The sequence below is a fragment of the Plectropomus leopardus genome, chromosome 24 (genome assembly GCF_026936395.1).
Source record: "Plectropomus leopardus strain MGB_pleo_1.0 chromosome 24, ASM2693639v1, whole genome shotgun sequence".
Classification (NCBI taxonomy): Eukaryota; Metazoa; Chordata; class Actinopteri; order Perciformes; family Serranidae; genus Plectropomus; species Plectropomus leopardus.
Window position 1 is genome coordinate 6519031 of NC_142199.1, and position 21535 is coordinate 6540565.

At 39.3% G+C, this 21535-nt stretch overlaps 2 protein-coding genes across 4 annotated transcripts in view; both read left to right on the forward strand.

Moving 5' to 3' along the window:
• LOC121962663 (semaphorin-5B-like) overlaps positions 1 to 18257 on the forward strand; it is a 45516-nt gene extending 27259 nt beyond the window's left edge. Inside the window, exons 6-26 of one of the 2 annotated variants that reach the window (XM_088074515.1) lie at positions 1109 to 1208; positions 1406 to 1451; positions 2051 to 2113; positions 2955 to 3053; positions 3419 to 3632; positions 3725 to 4010; positions 4524 to 4659; positions 5825 to 6032; positions 6147 to 6354; positions 7079 to 7196; positions 7480 to 7664; positions 8102 to 8245; positions 8353 to 8500; positions 10258 to 10483; positions 11917 to 12138; positions 12215 to 12385; positions 15226 to 15375; positions 15714 to 15749; positions 16421 to 16632; positions 16779 to 16891; positions 17962 to 18257. In XM_088074515.1, the coding sequence (XP_087930641.1) occupies positions 1109 to 1208; positions 1406 to 1451; positions 2051 to 2113; positions 2955 to 3053; positions 3419 to 3632; positions 3725 to 4010; positions 4524 to 4659; positions 5825 to 6032; positions 6147 to 6354; positions 7079 to 7196; positions 7480 to 7664; positions 8102 to 8245; positions 8353 to 8500; positions 10258 to 10483; positions 11917 to 12138; positions 12215 to 12385; positions 15226 to 15375; positions 15714 to 15749; positions 16421 to 16632; positions 16779 to 16891; positions 17962 to 17974 (3098 nt within the window). In that variant the 3' untranslated portion in view covers positions 17975 to 18257. Of the gene's footprint in view, positions 1 to 1108; positions 1209 to 1405; positions 1452 to 2050; positions 2114 to 2954; positions 3054 to 3418; positions 3633 to 3724; positions 4011 to 4523; positions 4660 to 5824; positions 6033 to 6146; positions 6355 to 7078; positions 7197 to 7479; positions 7665 to 8101; positions 8246 to 8352; positions 8501 to 10257; positions 10484 to 11916; positions 12139 to 12214; positions 12386 to 15225; positions 15376 to 15713; positions 15750 to 16420; positions 16633 to 16778 lie in introns of both variants that reach the window. The other variant, XM_042512908.2, reaches the window with a different exon arrangement.
• Positions 16974 to 21535, forward strand: part of LOC121962819 (voltage-dependent L-type calcium channel subunit beta-4-like) — a 35805-nt gene continuing 31243 nt past the window's right edge. Inside the window, exon 1 of one of the 2 annotated variants that reach the window (XM_088074518.1) lies at positions 16974 to 19564. The gene's annotated coding sequence lies outside the window, so the exon portion shown is untranslated. The remainder of the gene's footprint in view (positions 19565 to 21535) is intronic. The other variant, XM_042513125.2, reaches the window with a different exon arrangement.

Genomic DNA, 21535 nt, shown 5'->3' on the forward strand with positions numbered 1-21535 from the left:
CCCAGCATGCATTTAGACACCAGTAATTTGCTCTTGAACACTGTGGGAAGGATTAATTTGGAGGACTTTGTGAGGACACACGACCCAAAGATTATGTGAAACAGCCAGTGGCTGGTTTATGGTTCAGTTTTGGTTCGCTGTCATCCTGCTCAGAGAGAGGTTTTAAATCAAGACTATTTCATTTACTCTATTATAACTGTACTGATACAGCACCTTTCATAAACAAAGTCACAATGTGCTTTACAAGGTAAAAAAAAGGACAATTAAGTAAAGTCAGGAAAATAAAAGTACAGGGAATTAAATCAAATAGAAATGTGCTGCAAAAAGATGAAAGAGTCAAAGCAAGGACATTGCTCTCATTGATATTCCTGTTGTTCCTGTAATGATTACATCCAGCTACACTCCCTGAGCTAAAAAAAAGTGAAAACTGAGCTACAAAAGGCTCATTAAACAGGAGAAACAGCAACCAAACAAATATTTATCTCCGTGCATATGCATATGATTTTAATGCCCTGATGAAGACCGGTAGTGATCCAAACATGTTGGGTTTTTTTAAATGGTTTAGCCGAGACAATAATGGCTTTTTCATGTAATTCCCCTCATGTTTCCCATTTTTGGAGTGTCTCGATTTCCTTCCTGTTTATCCTGTTGGTTCCCGTTTTCCATGAGCACCTGACACAAGCTTTTGACCAATGTTTGATTGTAGTCTACAGACCAAAAAAAATATATATATATATATGTCCGTCTTTATTTAAATTGCTGTATTTTTGGATGATTTCAGTTGTCCAACTTGATGCATTTTTGCTACCAAACCTCCTGACTCTTATCATGTTCAGCCCTCCAATTTCTGAATTCTCATCCTTGGTGTTTAAGTTTTAAAGCTTCGTCCTGAGCCGCTGTTTTGGGATCAGGTCAAAAGGCTCACGGAAGGTTGCGGAGCTGCAGAATCAGGTGATTCACTGGAGAGAAATGTGACACATCAGTAAAAATCACTGAGGCTGGAGCTGTTAGCCAGAGACCATTTGGTAGTTTTGGGTTCACACGCACTTCACATTATGTCTCTGCACGACCTTTCGCTCTTACATCCTGTTGTTGTTTTTGTGTCTAGCGTTGAGGCCGTGGATGTCGGAGTTCTCCCACCCAGGAGTGAAGGATTTCTCCCAGTTGGCCCTGGACCTGAGCAGAAACCAGCTCATTGTGGGAGCAAGGTGACAAATTACTGCACTAAAAGCAAACAGCATCCAGTTAATATATGTTGCTAATATACACTTGCACTTGCATAACGCTTGCTTTTTTGTTTAATATGGTTTGATCAAATGCATTTATTGAGCTAGCATGTTAAACCTTCTGCAGAGTGTGTGTGTATGTATTTCTTTATCTACAACATGAAATATCTCTTTTACAGAAACTTCCTTTTCAGACTGAGTTTGCGCAACGCTTCCCTCATACAGGTAACGTGAGCCAAGAGCAAGTTTTGGGTTCAATTTATTTTTCTTTTATATTGGTAGAATTTTGAATTGATAAAAAGATAAAATGGACAACATTTTATTTCTGTAAAATACATATTTTAAAGTATTTAGAATTGCATTTTAATAATTTTGCAAATATTTATTGAATATTTAAATGAATGGATGATTGAAATTAATCAAATAAAAAAGATGTTCTTTTTTGTGGGATTTGAGCCCTATATACTTATGTTTTTCTTTAACCCTTTGAAGCCTGGAGCAACATCACTTTTCTTTGGCTTTTAATCTGCCTCCTAGCACCTGGAAAGCTCCGTAATTAATATGTTATATCCACAGTTTAAACACAACAGATTGTATTTTTGTGGGGGTAATGTCTTGTGTTGTGAGTTTTGCAGTGACTTTTTGTTTTTTACAAATTAAACACACATAATGTTGCGTTGAAATTATTACACTCTTATCTAACTCTCAGCAATGAAGCAAATAAGCAAATTTTCCAAAGTATTTAACTATTCCTTTAAATTTAGCAAAAATGTTCCATATGTGTTTTCTAATTTTATGTATATATATATATATATTGTTTCCAGGCGACAGAATGGTCACCTGATGAAGACACAAAGCGCTCATGTCAGAGCAAAGGGAAGACTGAGGTAATGTGTTGAGTCAGAACAGAGTATATTAAACAGAAATTATCTGAATCTGTAGCTATTCTTTATAAAACAAGGGAGCTGTTGAGCAAGAAATGTCTGTACATATTGTACTGCTCACTTGTAATGCTATATAGTATTGTGCTATAATTTGGGGAAATGCATAATAATTAAACTTCAGAAAATATCTCTTAAAGAGGATAATTCATTAAGCTGGCTGTTATGATTCTACGGATATTTTTTTGAGGATCCTACACGTTAAAATTAGTAGACATTGTGTATTTAAAAACATTGGAAATACTTTTTTTCAGCCTGTAAACAATAGCCTTCTTGTCTGTATTTATTTATTTTTTTAATTTAGAGAAGGAAATTCCAATTTAAGAGGGTTGGTCATTTTTGAAACAAGTAAGAACAAAAATAAAATATGAATAATAAAATAATAACATACAGATTTATTTCAATTTTGGGAGTCAAGGTATGAAACTCGTTGCTGAGTTGAAATTTTGTTTCTCTATTTTGGGTTTTAAAAAAACCTTAAAATGTAAAATCACAGATTATCATGTAAAATGATTAAAATCTTAAATAATTGATTGAAATGAGCATTACAGTTTAGAAAATAACAGGTTTTGTTTTTAATTCATTCATTTTGCTTTTTTGGTGTTGCTGGTAGATTGGGTTATCCTTTGGTTGATTTAGAATATAAAAATAAGACTTGGGTTTCAGCCTGTTTGTTTTTGGTTATTGATGAAAGAAGTTGTGTGAAATAATCAGTTTGATGCATGTTACTCACATGAACTGAAATCAAGTTTTGTTTATGGCCGAGTTGTGATGTGTTTGTCTGCAGGAGGAGTGTCAAAACTACATCCGGGTTTTGTTGTTAAGTGGAAGGACGCTCTACACGTGTGGGACCAATGCTTTCACCCCCGTCTGCATAACCAGGCAGGTTGGTATTATCATGAGATGTGATGAAGCACATTACCAGCAGGGTTTTCTTAAGTTTTCCCTTTTTTTTTGGCTTCATGACCCCAAAACGTATGAATACAAATGATTGATTTAGAAAGGATTAAACTGCGATTTTTTCAGCTCAACATTTTTGCATCAGCTTTGTGCATTTGGGAAATAAAAGAAGCTCAAGATTGTATCTTTTTCTCCTGACAAAATGAATCAAAAGTTTGAAATAATGTTTTTGTTTTCATTTGCATCCCACAGTACAAACCAATTACTAAAACAGAAGCAGCAGATTCTCATTTTCCCTCTATTGTTTGTTTATTTGTTGTGAATTCAATGGTGTTGTTTACTTCCTGCCAGATTGGTAACATCAGCGAGGTTTTGGACACAGTGAACGGTGTCGCCCGATGTCCCTATGACCCACGCCACAACTCCACTGCCATGGTAACGGAGCGGGGCGAGTTGTATGCTGCTACGGTGATCGACTTCTCAGGACGTGACCCTGTCATCTACAGGAGCCTGGGGAACATGCCGCCACTGCGCACCGCTCAGTACAACTCCAAATGGCTCAATGGTAAACAACACTTATTTGTCCCTTTTTTCCAGCCCTATAACAATGTTTTCGTGGGTATATTATCTTCTCTCTTCCTCTCATGTGTCTTTCAGAGCCTAATTTCGTGTCTGTGTATGAGATCGGTCGGTTTGCCTACTTCTTCCTGAGAGAAACCGCCGTTGAAAACGACTGTGGGAAGATAGTGTTCTCTCGGGTGGCACGGGTCTGTAAGAACGATATGGGTGGACGTTTTCTTTTGGAGGACACCTGGACCACCTTCATGAAGGCCCGACTCAACTGCTCACGCTCAGGAGAAATCCCCTTCTACTACAACGAGCTGCAGAGCACCTTTTACCTCCCGGAGCAGGACCTGATCTACGGTATCTTCACCACTAATGTGTGAGTAATAACGTTCTTTAACAACTTATTTAAAGTCCCTCTCCGGCTGTTTTTATGCTTCCACGCCAACAATATCTGAGGCCAGAGACGCTATGTTTTTGGGTCATCTGTCCATCCAGTTTTGAGAAATATGGCTTTATTGAATCGCCTGAAATACCACCTCATGCGTGTGAACAAACTTTTTTGTGATAAATGGGATTTTTTTTTTTTCAACGTCAATGTGACATCATTATGTTCTGCAAAAACCAGGGTCCCCGCACATCATTGAAAAGTCCTCAAGGGCAATGAATTAATCAATCTTAAAATAAGACTTTAATAGTCTTAAGATATCTGTTTTTCAGATAAGGTTCCTTCTCAAACAGAGAAATGAGGTGCTGATGTCTGTCACTGTGTATTTTATCTCTATACCTTGTTGATAACAAAGATTACCAGCCATTTTCTGTATTTCACTCTTGATTTTTTTCTTACTGAATGACAGAGATCTAACCGTGATCTCATCCCCCCCTCCTTTAGAAACAGTATATCAGCATCTGCCGTCTGTGCCTTCAATCTGAGCTCCATCACGCAGGCATTTAATGGACCCTTTCGCTACCAGGAGAATCCCCGCACTGCCTGGCTCTCCACCCCAAACCCCATCCCCAATTTCCAGGTAACTCACCTAAACAAACCGGATCCACACAGCTGTGTCTCTCAGGCAGCATGATGTCGATAGATGAGAAAATGTGAGGCAGGAAGTTTTGTCCCTCTGTAATCTCCCAGCCTTCCCTCTGAAAAGTTTTCAAAAGCCTGACACTCATTTCATCTTGCCGTGCCAAGTACAGAGATAGCAGAAGAGCACAAAGAAAACTGCAGCTCAGCTCCGTCAAATATATCTCCAACAATAAATGCCTGGCAACGTTCCCAAGGTATATACAAAATGCTGCCCAAATCAGGCTGCAGGGACATTGTTGTGACATTTCAGTTCATGTAATCTCTGCATTTCATATGCAGTAGTTTTATTTCTTATTTCAGATTTGCATTCATTTAACATACACTTGTGCTGTCAGTCGTGGCCTCCTGCAGCTCGATCTTTCTTATGGAGGAAGTTTAACTGAAAGCAGAAAAACAAGAAAAGAGACAAGTAAAACTAAAAACATTCATGAAACCCCTCATACTGACATTTCTAATTTGAATAAATACAGTTTGTAGTTAGTGCAAACACAAAGGTCTGTTGACAGGTTGAAGGTGTACTCATCAGTAAAATTGGCTGCTGGGGTGTTTTGTTGAAAAGAAAATTGCAGACTCGGGCCTTTTCCACAGGTACACAGGTTTTGTTTTTGTTTTTTAAGTATAGCTTTTTCTATGCTTTTTTTATAGTCTGCCATTTATTATGTTGTCTCCTGTGTCTGGTGGCCCGAAGACAAATTTTCACCTTGGTATAATAAACAATGCAGTACAATAAAGGGAATTTTGTATTCTTTTCTAATCTGGCCTTTAGTCCATATGGAAACTATGCGCCTCTGTGTGATTGTCATTGTAATCTCCGGTAAGTGCAGCTAAGGCTAGATAGCTTGCAAATGATTTTCTACCAAAGGATCTTCTGTTTTATTTTCCAAAGACTTTGTCTGAAAGACGGAGAGTCAATTGTTTTTGAAAGCCCTTCAATTGTGTTTTTTTGCGTTTTCATTTGGATAGTGAGGTTTTTAAATGAGTGGTTGTGTGGAGAGGATTTTTTTTTTTGAGAACAAAGGAGAGAAACAACAGTTAAAAAAAAAACAGAAACATGTTAAAAAACCACAAGCCTTTATCAATAACACATGACACTATTTTCTCAGTGTGGCACACTGGAGGAGGGAGGCCCCGGGGGGAACCTGACAGAGCGCAGCCTCCAGGACGCCCAGCGACTCTTCCTAATGAACGATGTGGTCCAACCAGTCACCATCAACCCTCTGCTCACCCAGGACAACCTGCGCTTCTCCAAGCTGGTGGTGGACATCGTGCAGGGCCGAGACACACTCTACCATGTCATGTACATCGGCACTGGTGAGCAAGAACAGGGAGAGTCAGTTGTATTGCTGATTTGAAATGAACTTTAAAATAATAAGACAAAGAGAATTGATCGTATAATCCGAGAATCTTTCTCTTTCATCCAATCAGAATACGGCACCATCCTGAAGACTCTCTCCACAACCAACAAAAGCCTCCAAGGCTGCTACCTGGAGGAGCTCAGGCTCCTTCCTCAAGGGAAAATCGGACCAATCAAGAGTCTGCAGATCCTCCACAGTGACAGATCTTTGATTGTTGGGCTTGATGATAAACTGGTGAAGATCCCATTAGAGCGCTGCGCCAGCTACCCAACTGAACGGTACGACCCAACACACCCACAGAACTGCAGCTTACGTTTTCTGAAAAATGAGTTGGGCTCTCAGGTAATGAGAAGCAGATTTATGAACTGTTAATCTTGTTTCATAATTGATCGGAAAAGAAGGAGTTGGGACTTAGAATTTAAAAAAGGTAGATATACCGACACATCCCATTTCTGTAGTCAATTATTCAGTAAAGTTGAAGTTTGAAATCTGGGAGTCAGCTCAATTTGTGGATTCACTGCAGCTGCTGGTGAGTGTGCAAATTTACAAACTCAACTTGAAAATACTTAAAAAGATTGATGAACTTAGTGCCATTAAAGAGACAAACACGTGTGGGTGGCCAAGTCTGAAAGGCTCGCAATAAATGCTGACAAAGATGATTATGTTAAGAGCTCGGTTTATTTCCCCTGTAAAAAAACTGCTTTTGAAATGTCAGTCCATATTTTGGCGGAGCAGACATTACATAAGCAGGCATTTAACAAGTTTGTTGACGCTTCTAGAATAAGTTGACAACCTTGAAAAACATTGTGTGATGTCTCAGTATCAGCCCCTCTAGCAGTCGTTCTACTTTAAACACAAAAGCAGTCCTATAAAACAGAGAAACAATTTTAAACATCCTGCTGACTGTGTAACTGTAGAAATGTGCAGACTACCAGAGTCTTTGACTTGACATTTCTGCAGCTGCAACAATGACTGACTGTTTGTCTGCATGTATCATATTAGTCAGTGCTTGGAGGCTCGGGACCCATATTGCGGCTGGGATCTCAAACAGAAGCGCTGCACCACCATCGAGGAGAGCTCCAACATGAACCAGTGGACCCAGAACATCACCGAGTGCCCGGTAAGACAATCACAGAGTCAGTGTGGTGTATTAATCATGTAAGCTTGTTCTTGTAGAAACCCAAAACACAATTATAAACCTGAGAATGAGCATAATTGGTCCAATTTAAATGAATTTCTATTTCTTTAACACAGAGCTGTATATTAAGTAACAACATTAAGGTGATATTTACAGTTGCAGGGCATCAAACTTTCAGTTCAGACCATTTTGGTGCATTTAGGAAAATGTGATTTATTCATGTGCACATGGCGCAAACTTTAAACCTTTAAATCCTCTTTTTGAGGTGAGGAACCTGACACAGGATGGTGGTTTTGGTTCTTGGGGGCCATGGCAACCCTGTAACCATGATGACGGCGAGGGCTCCATCAGCAGCTGCGCGTGTCGGTCACGCTCATGTGACGGACCGCTGGCCCGATGCGGTGGGGTCGAATGTAAAGGCCCAACTATCCAGGTGGCAAACTGCTCCAGGTACAGTCCTCTATATGCTGATAATTATACAAAAGAGTGATCTTTGGGAAGCATCTGATTTAATAACAAAGCTGAAAATAGTTGGATCAATACATCCTTACTCCTTTAGCACTAAAATACCTCATCAGAGTTCATAACAGACGTATCAATTGTTTGGCAATGTTTGGCGACATTAGTGTTGTATAAATCACAAAAGCTGAACACTGTGGTTTTGTTCTCAGTGCAACAAGTTGCCTTTGATTTTTTTTATGAATAAATTCCAAAATAAAAGCAATGTTTTAGCAATTTCACTGCAAAAATCACCTGGAAACATCTAAACATGCATCAAGCATCACGCTGCAATGTTAGAAAATCTAGTTTCTAACATTTAACAGCTGCAGTGCTGGAAACAAGTTTGATAGCCATAAATCACATGGATTCTCGATTCTGTTCCTCAGGAACGGCGGCTGGACTCCCTGGTCTTCATGGGGCCAGTGCAGCAGCAGCTGTGGTATCGGGTTTGAAGTGAGGCAGCGGTCCTGCAACAACCCTTCACCGCGTCACGGTGGTCGAATCTGTGTTGGACAGGGCAGAGAGGAGAGGTGAGATGGAAAACGTTTGCATCCTATTTCTGAACCAGGATGAAAGCACACATGACAGAGCTAAAATATCACCACTTTGGATAACAACAACCTCTCTGTGTTTCCAGGCTGTGCAATGAGAAAAAGCCGTGTCCCCTGCCCGTGATGTGGACAGCGTGGGGCCCCTGGGCTCACTGCAGTGCTGAATGTGGAGGGGGGGTCCACTCCAGGACCAGGACCTGTGAGAATGGAAACAGCTGTCCTGGATGTGCCACGGTACTGTAGTGCTTATTTTGTAAAGACAGGATTCGATAGGATTCGATTGGAAATAATCACGGCTAGTGTGGTGGCTGCAATAGAAGAAAACCTGCTGAGGTTTTGAACATCCATCACCATGCTTCTTGGAATTTTATCACGAGAGGAGAAGCCTCATAAAATCACTCAATGGAAACACAGTCATCTCGCAATTGTTTTTTTATCGACATTTCGAAAATATCGCTTAAGTTTTATGCAAGTCTGTAATGGAAACCCGCTTATTGACTCCACAGGCAAAAAAAGAAGCAAGTTAACCGTATTTATGAAGTATTTTTATACAAAACTGGCATGTGCAGTGTGTGAATGATACAGAGTCAGTCTGTACCTATGGTAATTCAACAGCTACATGCAATTTCAGACAGATTGGGAAACCCATTGAAGAAAAATGGATACAGACAGATGGACAGACAGAGTTTTCTTCATTTTATAGAAGGATGTTAATCTAGAGTGATGTAAAATGTGCACTGAATTCCTGTACGGGTCACATTGCTGTTCAGACTGAGGTCGCATTTCAAAATATCAGATCTGCCAGAAAATATCAGAAAATGCCGCAGTCACGTGAACGATAGGTGTAAACACAGCAATAGCTATGTGTTTTAAAACAAAAACATATTAGTATGTTTTACTATTACTCCATAGTTTGGATGTAGACTCTTTACACTAAATCTGCTCTGCTGTGGTTGGTTTACAGTGAGTATTTCTTTTTTTTATATATATACTTTCATTAATGAACACTCTTTATGTTATAGGGACAATAAACAAAAAAACAAAAAAAGCAGAGCAGATATTAGGTTGTGGGATTTTTTTAAAAGTCAAGACTTTTTTTTTAATTTGAAGTAGGATATCACAAATGGTACATAAAATAATTATGAGTGATTTCACTCAGTTTACAATTAATATTACTGTATATTTTGTAAGATTAATATAGTTAAATCTTTGCTGTTTCTGATTGATCTCAAATTATTACAGACCTTTTCAAACAGGATAAATTAGTTTAAATACATGTTGAATTGAACAGTCTTACCATATTTCTATAAAGCAATCAATTTTTCATTCATGCTTCTCTGCAGAGAAAATAATTTATGAGTTTTAATCGGTCCTCTTGGCTCTACTCGCTACAGGACGGATTATTGGTTTATTAAATTCAAAGATTAATCCCTTTGGAAGCATGAATATGCTTGGTAAATTGGTACCAGATGGATTATGGTATTTTTATATCAGTTTCTTTTCAAGCTAATTTTATGATCAATTCTTTTGGACCATGACCTATGCAGAGTGCCACAGTTGCTTCTTTTTACCTGCTGCTGAGGATCTTCACAGCGACGGTGTAACACACATCGAGGTTTACGCTGAAAGAACAAGATCCCTCACTGGCTTCCCAACCACAAACAATGGCAATTGTGTTTCTTGAAACCCACGAAGGAGCCGGAAGAAGTTACTGTGTGTCTCCAGCGAGATGCAGCCTTCAATGCTGCCTTAAGCTTTGCCTTTTCACAGCCATCAGAAGAGTTTACGTAGTCCTATTAAACACAGTAATTGGCTGCGTAATAAAGTCCCACAGTAAGATATGCAATATTTGTGTTTTTTAGTGTTGTTTATTAAGACAGCAGTGTGTCTCTGCAAGCTGTTTATGATGAATTTCAGACTAATAAAACCCTCAGTAGAACAAACAGACGTCTAGATTATTGGTGATGAATTTCCTCTGTCCTGTTTTCCAGGAGTATAAGGCCTGTAACTTAGAGGCCTGCCCTGAGGTGCGCCGCAACACCCCCTGGACCCCCTGGATGCCGGTCAACGTCAGTCAAGATGGGTCAAGGCAGGAGCAGAGATTCAGGTACACCTGCAGGGCGCTGCTCCCCGACCCCCAGCAGCTCCAGCTGGGCAAGAAGAAGCTGGAGACCCGGTTCTGCCCCAATGACGGGTCTGGAGCCTGCCAGACTGACTGTGAGTGTGAACAGGGAACATGTTATGGAGGCATTAACTCTCTTGTTTGCGGTTTTGTTTGTAAATCACAAATGTAGCCAAGATTGACTCTTTTTGTCAGTTGTCAAACATCCTTTAGAGGGACAGTTCACCCCAAAACCAAAAACACATATTTTTCCTCTTTCTTGTAGTGCTGTTTACTAGTCTAGATGGTTTTGTGTGAGCTGCCAAGTATTGGTAGATAAATGATGTAGAGATATATGCCTTCACGAATATAATGTAACTAGATAGCACTCGGCTTGTGATGTTAAAAGTGGCATAAAATTAAGTTTTAAAAACTCAAAACTACAAATGTATTTTTGGGAGGCTTTGAGCACCATAAGCTGAGTGACATCCAGTTTCTTATATTGGAGAGAAGACAGACATTTCTACGGCCAATATCTCCAACACTCTCACACCAAAACAGTCTTGATTGACAAACAGTGCTACAGGTAAGAGGAAAATATGTATTTTTTATTTTAGGGTGAACTGTTCCTTTAACCAGTTGATAGCCTAGCAAACTTTAGGTTTAAATTAAGTTTTATTTTTGGATTATACCGGTCCGAAAACAAACTGAAGCTTTGTTTAAATCTACAGACCAGTCTAATATCATGAATCCTCCCGAGCAGAGCATCATGTGATTGGGCTTTAATGGGTGCTGCTGGTGGCTGAGCTCCCAGTTTGCCACAATAAACACAGCTGGTCTCATCAAAAGCAGGATGTAGCCAAACTGTTTTCTAGACATCAATTAGCAGACTGATCAAACATCATTGAACTGTCATGGGGAAGCACATGTCCATGGCTTTTCCTTACTTTCCCTTCACAGAATCTTTTTGATACAAAAACACAAGATATAAAGTCATGTTTAGGCATTTACTTCCAAAATGCATTAGGCTGACATGGTGAAAACATCATTTTATTGTTTCATTTTAGTCTCTGTCGCTGCTGTCGTTGTGAAATATTTCTGCTGTCCCCATTAAGAGCCTCAGGAAGAACTCCTCATTCATATGTAAATAATTTCTGATTGTGTGTGCGTGTGTGTGTGCGGTGGGTGTAACGGAAAACGAGTTCATTTTTCAACGTGGCCCAGATTACACCTCACTAATTAATGTTTCATAACAGGCTGTCTGTCTGCTGAGTTTGGCAATAAAAAGATAAAATCTTGCAGTTCATGTTTGAACTCAATGAAAATTTAGATTTCCTGAGCAATTCACTCATTCAGCAGGGCGGATCAAAAGATGTGAAAATCAGCTTTCACTCGTTTTTTTGAATGAAAGTTGTTTCAGTCGGTTTCATCGCTTCATTTCATTACCCATCATGTGAAAGGGATTTTTAAAAATCAGTCTGTATTGAGCATTTTAAAGGCGTTTGGATTCTTATTAAGCAAATCAGATGTGTTTTCTGTGTATTCTCAGCTCTGGTTGAAGACTTGGTGAAGACTAGCGGGCGAACTCTGTCCCAGCCTCAAGGTGTGCGCTGGGGATTGTGGGAAACGTGGTCCAGCTGTTCTCAGCAGTGTTCCAAAGGCTTCCGAACACGCAAACGTAGCTGCTCGACCACAGAGGGCAGAACCAATCCCAGCGCCTGCGTGGGATCCCCAGTGGAGTATCAGGACTGCAACACTAAACCGTGTCCAGGTAACAGCGAGCTTCTGTCGGTGTAACTCAGAAAATAAATATTACATAAATGACGTTTATTGTGTGTGTGTTGCAGTAAGTGGAGCCTGGTCCTGCTGGTCCTCCTGGTCCCAGTGCTCGGCCAGCTGTGGGGGCGGACACTACCAGCGGACTCGGACGTGCAGCAACCCGCCTCCTGCCAATGGGGGAGACATCTGTATTGGCCTACACACTGAGGAGGCGCTCTGTAATACACACGTTTGTGAAGGTAAATCAGCGTAAAGCCACTTCTTAAACCCTATTTTTTTTTAATGTTTAAGGAATTGTTGTGATTTTTTGAAGTGGGGTTGTGTAAGACATCCATAGTCAGAAACAGCCAGGAGTACCACTGAGGCTGCTGTGGACGGGGACTGTAGGGTTCCTTTTATGAAAATAGTCATTTTACCTCGCTGAACACAGGAGTTGCTGGTCTACCGCTGCCTCAATCAGTTAGTTCGTTTGTGTATTTGTGTGAGGAGGCGAGGTAAAGAGGTTAAATTGGTTTGCACCAATTTGCAGCTTCTCTTTTTTCTCATTCACATCTTCCAGTTTTTATATTTTGCATCTTACTATTATCTAGTTTAATATTTAGTATATATTTGCTATATATTTTACTTTATATTTGCTAAAAAGGTGCTTTTTCTGTGTCATTTTTTGAATATTGCACTTGTACCTGCACTCCTCTAATTTTATATGGCAACTGCTCCACACCAAATTCCCGCAGGATGAAGAAAGTTCTGTCTTATCTTGTTTTATCCTAAAATGTTCTAAATATAGTATACACTTAAGCCTTTCTGTCCTGCACAATCTGGACAATGCCAGGCGAATCTCACCGACTGGAAATGCCCCATTGTTTAGGTGAGGGGTGGTGCCTGGGTAGTGTATGCAGGAGGCAGGACATGACACGAATTATGCTGCTGTGTTGTTGCTGGTTCGCAATTTGGTCATCAACAACAGAGTCTCCCCCCACCACCAATTGTAGTTTTCTTCCAGATTTGTGTAAGAAACATCATCAACACGCCCACTCGCTCACTATGGATACTCTGGATAATGACCTGCTCTATTCACACATTTTATATTCTGCAGATTTTGTACCAGGGAGCTGTGTGATTACAGTGTGTTTAATGTCCAGTCCAACTGCTTTGGACATTTGTATTTGGACATTTGTATTTTCACATACAGCTCCTCCTGGTAATGTGAAGATAATTTCTGGTTAGCAGTGCATGTGTAAAAAGGGATTTAAACTCATTTTTTAGGTGTTTAAAACACATTTTGTTGCTGCTCCCGTCCACAGCTGCACAAAGCTCAGCTTCTGTGTCGGTGCTCTTGTCTGCTTCTCCAAACACAGAGTGCACCGACCGCCATCTACTGTAGGTAATACACTGTCTATAGATAAGTACCTCATATAAACCCACTTCAAAAAATCCAAACCATCCCTTTAATCTCTGTCCTGCTGTCTGGCTTTGTAAAGCACTTTGTAACTTTATTTCCAAAGTGCTTTACAAGTTTGTTGTCATTTATCATAATTGTTAGACCATAAATACACTCCACAGATTCACCCTGTCTCTCCAGATTAAATAATGGTGTTTGTGTGGGTACTGCTGGGAAATCTCCTCCACACAGCAAGTGGTGAATCAATATTTGGGTTGAGGTTGTTGGAGCCTATCCCAGCATGCACTGGATGAAAGTCAGAAAGTAAACAGTAAAAAAGACAGCTAATAAAACAGTCTCAAATTTGTACCATTCACTCAAATATGGATGGATGCAACTTGTGTGTGCCTTATTCTTTTTGATCCTTAAAAAAAGAGCAGAGACATGGGCATCCAACTGGTGTAATCATCTACTCATCAATTTTAAGCTTTTGTTCATCATACAAAGGAGACCCAGTTGACACACAAGGAGGCTGAACTGGTGGTTGATGGATGATGACCATTACTCTGAGGCCAACATTACTCAGCCTGCACACTTGGTGATCGTACACACAGTTTCTCTGGTCACTCGGTTTCACAGGAGATAAACAGACTTCTAGTGGCTACTTCAGGTTGTTGCTGATTGTTTGAGTGCACATTGTTTGTTTAAAGATGTCTCATCACAAGAGGGTACTTCATGCAAAACACAGATGACTCAAAATGAAGAATCCTGTCATGAGCAGTATCACGAGGAAGCACAAAAAAACCACCTACTCCTTCTCCTGAGCATTTTCATTGACAGCAGAAATGGAGTGAACGAGGTATCATAATTCAGCTGCACTCCAGTTAAATGCCTTTTTTAATTTGAGGGCTAAAGTTTTTTTCAACAAGGTCTGGCTTTGAAGAAAGCATAGATTAGTTTCCTGACTTGATAAATGAGACTTTGTAAATGGATGTTTTAATATAGTTTTGCTGTTATCAAACACGGACCCCTGTGACCTTGGTTTTGTGCTTTACTGTGGAGTTATGTGAGAAAAACAAAGTATTCTTCACAAATTAAATGAAATAAGGGTTGACAGATTATCGGCCGATATTTGGCATTTTGCTGATTATCTGTATTGACATTTTATTTTAATGGTCGCAGATAAAATTAATTAATAAAAAAGTACAAAGAAAGCGTCAGCATGCGAGGGACTTTTACTTTGTAAAACCTCAGGGAGCTATTTTCATTTTATTTTATTTCACTTGACTATATAAAAAAGTTGCAGGGAGCTTGCTATATATGATGTTCAAAGTTTCAGTTTTTCAAAGAAAGTTTTGTGTTGGAGTTTGTCATATTCAAAATTCTAAATATCGACAGAAAGATTTTCATTTTTATTGTAAATGCATATTGGTTCCAAATATCGGTTATTGGTCTCATTGACTACTATTAATCGGTATCTGCCCTGAAAAAACGACATCGGTCAACCCCTAAAGTATAACATGGGGTGTTTAACTGATATAGAAATGGTCACTTTAAAAACAGGTTGTCCAAAATAAATTGTGGATTTACAGCTAAGTTACAGCTGACAACACATTTCAGTCAATCTGTTTACACAATATTGTTTCAATTTCTCTTTACTCAATCTTAAGCTTATTATTTCTGTCCACTCTTCTTCAGATTGGGGTGAGTGGACAGAGTGGGGGGACTGTGATGACGAAGGTCGGCAGCATCGCACTCGTCGCTGCGGTGAGGACCAGCAGGCTGAGGCCAGCCTCTGCCAGGGTAACGTCACACAGTCCAGACCCTGCCAGCCTCACGAGGTGCCAGGTAAGCACATGCTTTTTTAAAATAAATTACTGGGATAAAATTGCTGCATACAGTAAATTGCTGCAGACTGTTGCTGATATAAGCTGGAAAAATCCAGTCTGAGTTACACTAAAGTTTAATCAGACACAGCAAACGCTGACTTGTTCACTCCGTGTAGAAATTAAAAAGATGAATTAATGAAGATGTCAGCATTCTGCCTACCTCGAGAACAGTGAAGCCTTTGAGAGAAATTAACCGGTCTTTGTGTTGTTTGATCTTTGGGAGCTGTAATAATTTTACTTCACTGCATTGATGTTTTTCTTTTCCATCTCTCTGTTTTCGTTTCTGTCTGTCTCCAGTTATTTTACCCGGGCAGGAGGACCAGAGCTGTGGAAGTGAGTGAAAACAAATGATGTCTCTATTCACTCTCCCAAAATTATTACACTTTGTTCTCGGCTCTCACACACCTCCTCAATTCTCCACTTAAATTCTGCCGGGTTTTATGCCTTCACTCTCCTTTTGCATCCACAGTAAATCAATGTCACTTTGGTTTAATTGGAGTCTCTGAACATGAAGCAGCTCCAAGTTACTGTTGCAAAGTTATTGGCTTTCTTTTTCACCTGATGTGTATCACACAGTTGGCAGCTTATTGACTTTTGTTTGTGGCTTTTTTCCCAACGCAACATGGGACTGAGCAAAGTGAGGGATGAGTATTGGTCTTTTGATAAAGTTAGATAGCAGCCAGATGGTGACATCAAGTCCCAGTATGATGGAGGGAACGTCTTCCCTGCTCCACTGGCAGCAGGGCCTCATGGTGCCAAAAACAGTCAGTAGTCCGTCCAGCTGTTTGTCCTTCTTAGACTTTAGGCCAAGACATAAAATCTTATCATTTTCACTGCAATGATATTAAGTGTGGTGGTTATGCCAAGGTTATAATTGTTTAGTTTTAAACATATTTCTTATTTAGTTACATATTTCTTATTCGGTCCACATTTTCCACTTGATTGACATTTGTCTCATCCTCTCTTTGCCTTTTTCCCCTCCCACCCGTCCTCTCTGTTTCCAGCCTTCACTTTGTTCCAGTTAGTAGCCGTTGGCTCGGCCAGTTTCTTTGCAGCAGCGTTACTGTCAGCTTTGGGCTACACCTACTGCCACCAACTGAACCGACCGTCAGCAGAGTCAGCGGTCATCCACCCCAGCACACCCAACCACCTCACCTACAACAAGCAGGGCAACGCCACGCCAAAGAACGAGAAGTACATCCCCATGGAGTTTAAGGTGGGCTGGTTTAATTATTTTCCAGCTTTTACTCTCCTTTCACCTTTTTCAGACTGTTAAAGAACAGAGTTTCAGTTTTGGAAAAGTGATTTATTTTGTGCCTTTATCTAAACACAGAACCTTTCTTTCTTGTCTCCACACTACAGACGCTAAACAAGAACAATCTCCACGTGAACGACGAGACGTGCAACCACTTCCCCTCCCCGCTGCCCTCCAGCAACATGTTCACCACCACCTACTACCCTCCCAGCCTGAGCAAGTACGACTTCCATCCAGACTCCCCCTGCAGGACCTACATGCACAGCTGAGACGAGGCCTGGCTCAGAAAACCCTCTTCGCTCACCCAGACACCACCCTAAAGTGTTGCCATATTCAAAAAATACACAAAGATTTTAGATACATTATCCTGTTGGTCAAGAAGTAAACACCAAAATTATTCTCATGTTCGAGACAAATTTAAAAATCTGTTACTAAGATTTTAAAGGCTCACTTCACTCAAATTACACTTATCTTTTATGCTATCTTGCCAGGCATCATTTCAGTTTTATGCCAAGGTGTTGATATATCTGAATTTAATGTTTGGCACCAACAGAAACAAAAACTTACATTTTAAAAAAATTCATCATCTCTGTCCAGAATCCTAGTTTGCTTCACACAGTTATTAATTTTTTTTTATTTAGTTGAGAGCTAGTTTAAGTTTAAAGGTAGAGTGCAGGCTCATACATATGCATTTAAGCCCTTGCCAAACAAGTTCAAACAGTGCTGATCGAACCTATTGCTGCCAGGTAGAGCTCTCTGTATCTTGCAGAATACTGGAGTTGTGGTGTCTGTGGTGACGTTCCTGCACTGGCGCCCTGTAACTAATGTTTCACGTGAATTAGCCAGAGCTTAAGAGGGCACAAAGTCGGGTTAGGTACCAGGCTTTGGGGAGCTTTGTGGCACTTCCGACTCTTGTTTTAACCCTGTGTTCTCACCAGATGTGCTCTCAGGATTTTTTGGCACTTGGTTGTACCAACGTGATCTGGTCAGTACCCTCAAAAGTACAAAGTTTGATACTCAACCCTAGCAGAAAGAGGAGAGAGAGAGAGATTGTGGAAACGATGGCAGAAAATCTTAAGAAGCGTCCAAGAAAAATTTGTGAAGTGGATGCTTCAGAGAAAAATGAAACTCAGCATTTATAGAAAACATACAAGTTAATAAAAGAAAGCAATCAATAGCGGGGAGCTCACCTGCAGGCAACAGTGTTTGTGTAGTTACCCTCAGAGACAAAAAGTTATGCACCATACAAAATAATTACGTGCACATGCCTCTGTGTTCTTGTCCTCACAGGATTTCTCGTTGAATTCTGACGCCTAAGCTGGCACTGTAGAGGAAATATTTGTTCTCCATCTGAAGGTTTGGTCACATTAGCATCCATCCAACAAAATCCCCACACTCAGTGAACACAGATTTTTTTTTCGACACAGTAAGGTGTAAATTAACAGGATAAAGGTGAACAAAGTCTGCAGGAGTTAGCCTCAGCACACTTCTTGGATTTATTACTTACAGGGGCTTAAATATTTATTCAAATTAGAGATAATGTGTCCTTTTATTATTTCACAGGAGATTTTAACATACATGTATTTCCACACAAGCAAAGTTTCCCTTGAAAGCTGGCTTGCTTGTTGTTCTCTCCCTTTTTCCATCCTTTTTGTTGTTTTTTTTTTGAGGCAGAAGAGGTATCACTGGTCACACAGACAAAGAGCCAGTTATCAACATGGAGCTGCTTGTAGTCCGGTTAGCCGCAGTGCTTGTTGTTTTAAATTTCAGGATCTGTATGCAAGCCACAATGTCAACTAACACAAGAGGTATGTATCAGCTGTGACACCATCATTTTTAAAAATTTGTTCTCTAAATGAAACCACCCTGAGGTGCTCTGTTTGTGCTCAGGGCGGTGTGAAGGCTTCAGGCCTTCAGGTACAGACTTCTCAAACAATATGTGTACCTGGATTCCCACCAGACTGAGAGGAGACTCATCCGCTGGTTTTTGTTTTGAGGATTTTCCTCGTTTTCAGCAGGTGGGTTCAGAGGACTCAGTGACACTGTAAAATATTGTAGCTTGGACACTAAAGTGTGGGTTTCCATCAGTAAAGACTGATATAAACGATAAAAAACCTCTTTCACTGTGTGTGAATGAAGTGAAGAAATGAACAGAGACTTTCTGGCTTTAATTTTCATGTTTAGCAGAATCCACGACACTGAAGAGGACATTTCCGACACACCTCACTACGTACTGTATGTTGTTAAAGATGAACATTTGTTGACTTTTCTGTCTGCAGATTATATGAATTATTTTAGGTGTTTTCCCAGATGTCACTGTTTGTATTTGTATATGTATTGAACAAAATAGTTATATTTTGCAAACATGTGGGGCATTTTTTCATCATTCACACTCATAATTTCCGGATATTAAAGACATAGTATGCAGGATTGTTGGTCACGTATAATATTAATTATATTCACTCTCATTTGGTGTTTCGGCTCGCTGTATTTGCGTTTTCCAGTGCTTTCCAGCATCTGTTGGATGCATGCTGCTTCAGGTCTGGCACCTGGTCGCTACGTTTTTATAAAGCTTTGACTTCACCTGAGCGCTGTGGGGGGTACACACCTAAAAATGTCCCAAACACAGAATACAATGAAAATAGGAAAATATAGGCAGAAAATATTGTCATTTCTAGTCGATCACAAGTGATGATTGAAAGGGATTATAAGTCTGTAAATTTTTTTTCTATGACAATTCTGCATATTATATTTTTAATGCGTTAAGGTTATTGTTCAGTAATCACCAAATATAATGCAGCTGTACATGTATTTTTCAGAGCCTCTCACCAGAGCATGAACTCACCATAAATCAGCCACAAACTTTTCAGCTGCAGTGCCAAGCAACACAAAGGTAACTCAACCATGTGTAAAACTGTGATTGATTAACTTGCTCAAGCTGTCTTCAAATCCGTAAATTCTGTTTTTATATTGTATTAAAGTGAATGGGAAACATTGGCTGCTCAAAGCCAGGAAAAAAAACATCTGCAATGTAATAAGTTATAACTTTGAGATTTTTGATAAAATATGCTAAACATGGTTTTGCCAGTTAAGGAAAGCATGGTGGACTATATGTGTTTTCTTACATTTCTGAATACAAGCACTAGTGTGCAAGGATGGAGTGAGAAAACAAACATTATTTGGTCTGTTACACACTTCTTTATCTGCATGGATTTCCTCTCAGTCCACGAACATGCAGGTTAATTGAACAAGTCACTCGAAATTCTCCATAGATGTGAATGTGAGCGTGAATGGCTGCCTGTCTATCTGTGTATGAGGTAACATAACTGGTGCTTGTGTAAATATGTATTTCACATTTTTGTGGATTATGGAGACATTATTCTTGCAAGTCTGTTAATGATCCCTGTTATTTACAAATTCGGTAACATCTTCTTTTTGGGGTTGTTAGTTTTAGAATAATTTCCATGAAGTTTTCCTTGAAAAAAAACATTGTAATTCGGTACAAATTATAGGGAAAATAAGAATATCATTGATAGAAATTCTTCATTTAAAGCAAGTACATTCATTTTTTCTTTATTGTTAGAATCTATTGTACACACGTTTTAATATGCTTGATAAATTTGACATTTTTAATAATAATAATGAACTTTATTTAAAGCATTTTCAAAACAGTGTTACAAAGTGCTTTACAATACAAAAAACATAAAACTAATAATAACTAATAATTTGTCAAAACAACACAATTTAAAAAAAAAAAATCATTGGTGTATAAAAAAACCAGGAAAAACCAGGAAAAATCTAAAAAACTAAACTGACCTTTTGAACACTGTCTCTGTTTTCCCTGTAATTTATATCAAATGACATAATTCTTAACAGGAAGCTTCTTGGATTTTTTTTCAAAAAATTACAGACACATAAAATTAAATGTTTTCACAAACTCCACTGCTGAAAAAGCCCCAAATCATAGGCTATAAAACAGGAGAGTATTGCTAATATTTAAGTCACTCCGTGCTGTAAAATATATATCGCATATGTTGTGTTTCTAAATTGTAAATACCAAGAAATGAATTCAGGTGTTTGTCACCATTTTCAGTGTTATGTAGCATGAAACAAACAACCCTGATGATAATATGTGTTCACGTTTGGGTGCATGCACTATCACTCTTACACAAATTCACAGTAAATGTTTGTGTTCAAATGTGTTTGTACGTATTCGGCCTCGACAATGGAAATTTTAGGGGCATCGTCACATGTGCTGTGACAGAAAAAGTTGTTTTGTATTTAAAAGAAACCTCGGACCCCTGAATGAATTTGTTTTGCTCCCAAAAGACACTTGTGCTGTTAAAATATGATGTGAATTTGACTTAACACTGCCTTTTGGACACTGTGAACTTTTGGTACTCTATATTTTTGTATAATGTACACTGTTTAAAAAAAATAAATCAATCAATTTTGGTGCCAATATTTTGGTTATCGATGCCAAAATCTTAAACACGAGCCTTTGAAAAATATTACATATGCCCCTTTTTCACCAAAGTCAACTCGTTAAACGCAGGTTTTTTTTTTAACGTCCGGTGTGAGGGATTCAGTGGGATATTTGGCGGAAGTGGAATATATTATAATAAGCAGAAAAAGCATGCAAAAAATTGGGACTGGATGCTTTTCCCATCAGTACATGAGTTTGACTGTCAGGGTTTTTTTTCTGTTGTGTATAAAACAGGGTTAGTCAGGGTTAGTTTGCATGGAGGCTTTATAGAGATTGTTTTTTATGACTGTTACTTATACATTCGGTCTGTAAGCTCGGTGCTGACTAATTTGGAACAACATTAGAGAACTGCTGATGGCATGTCGTTGCATTGTGCCA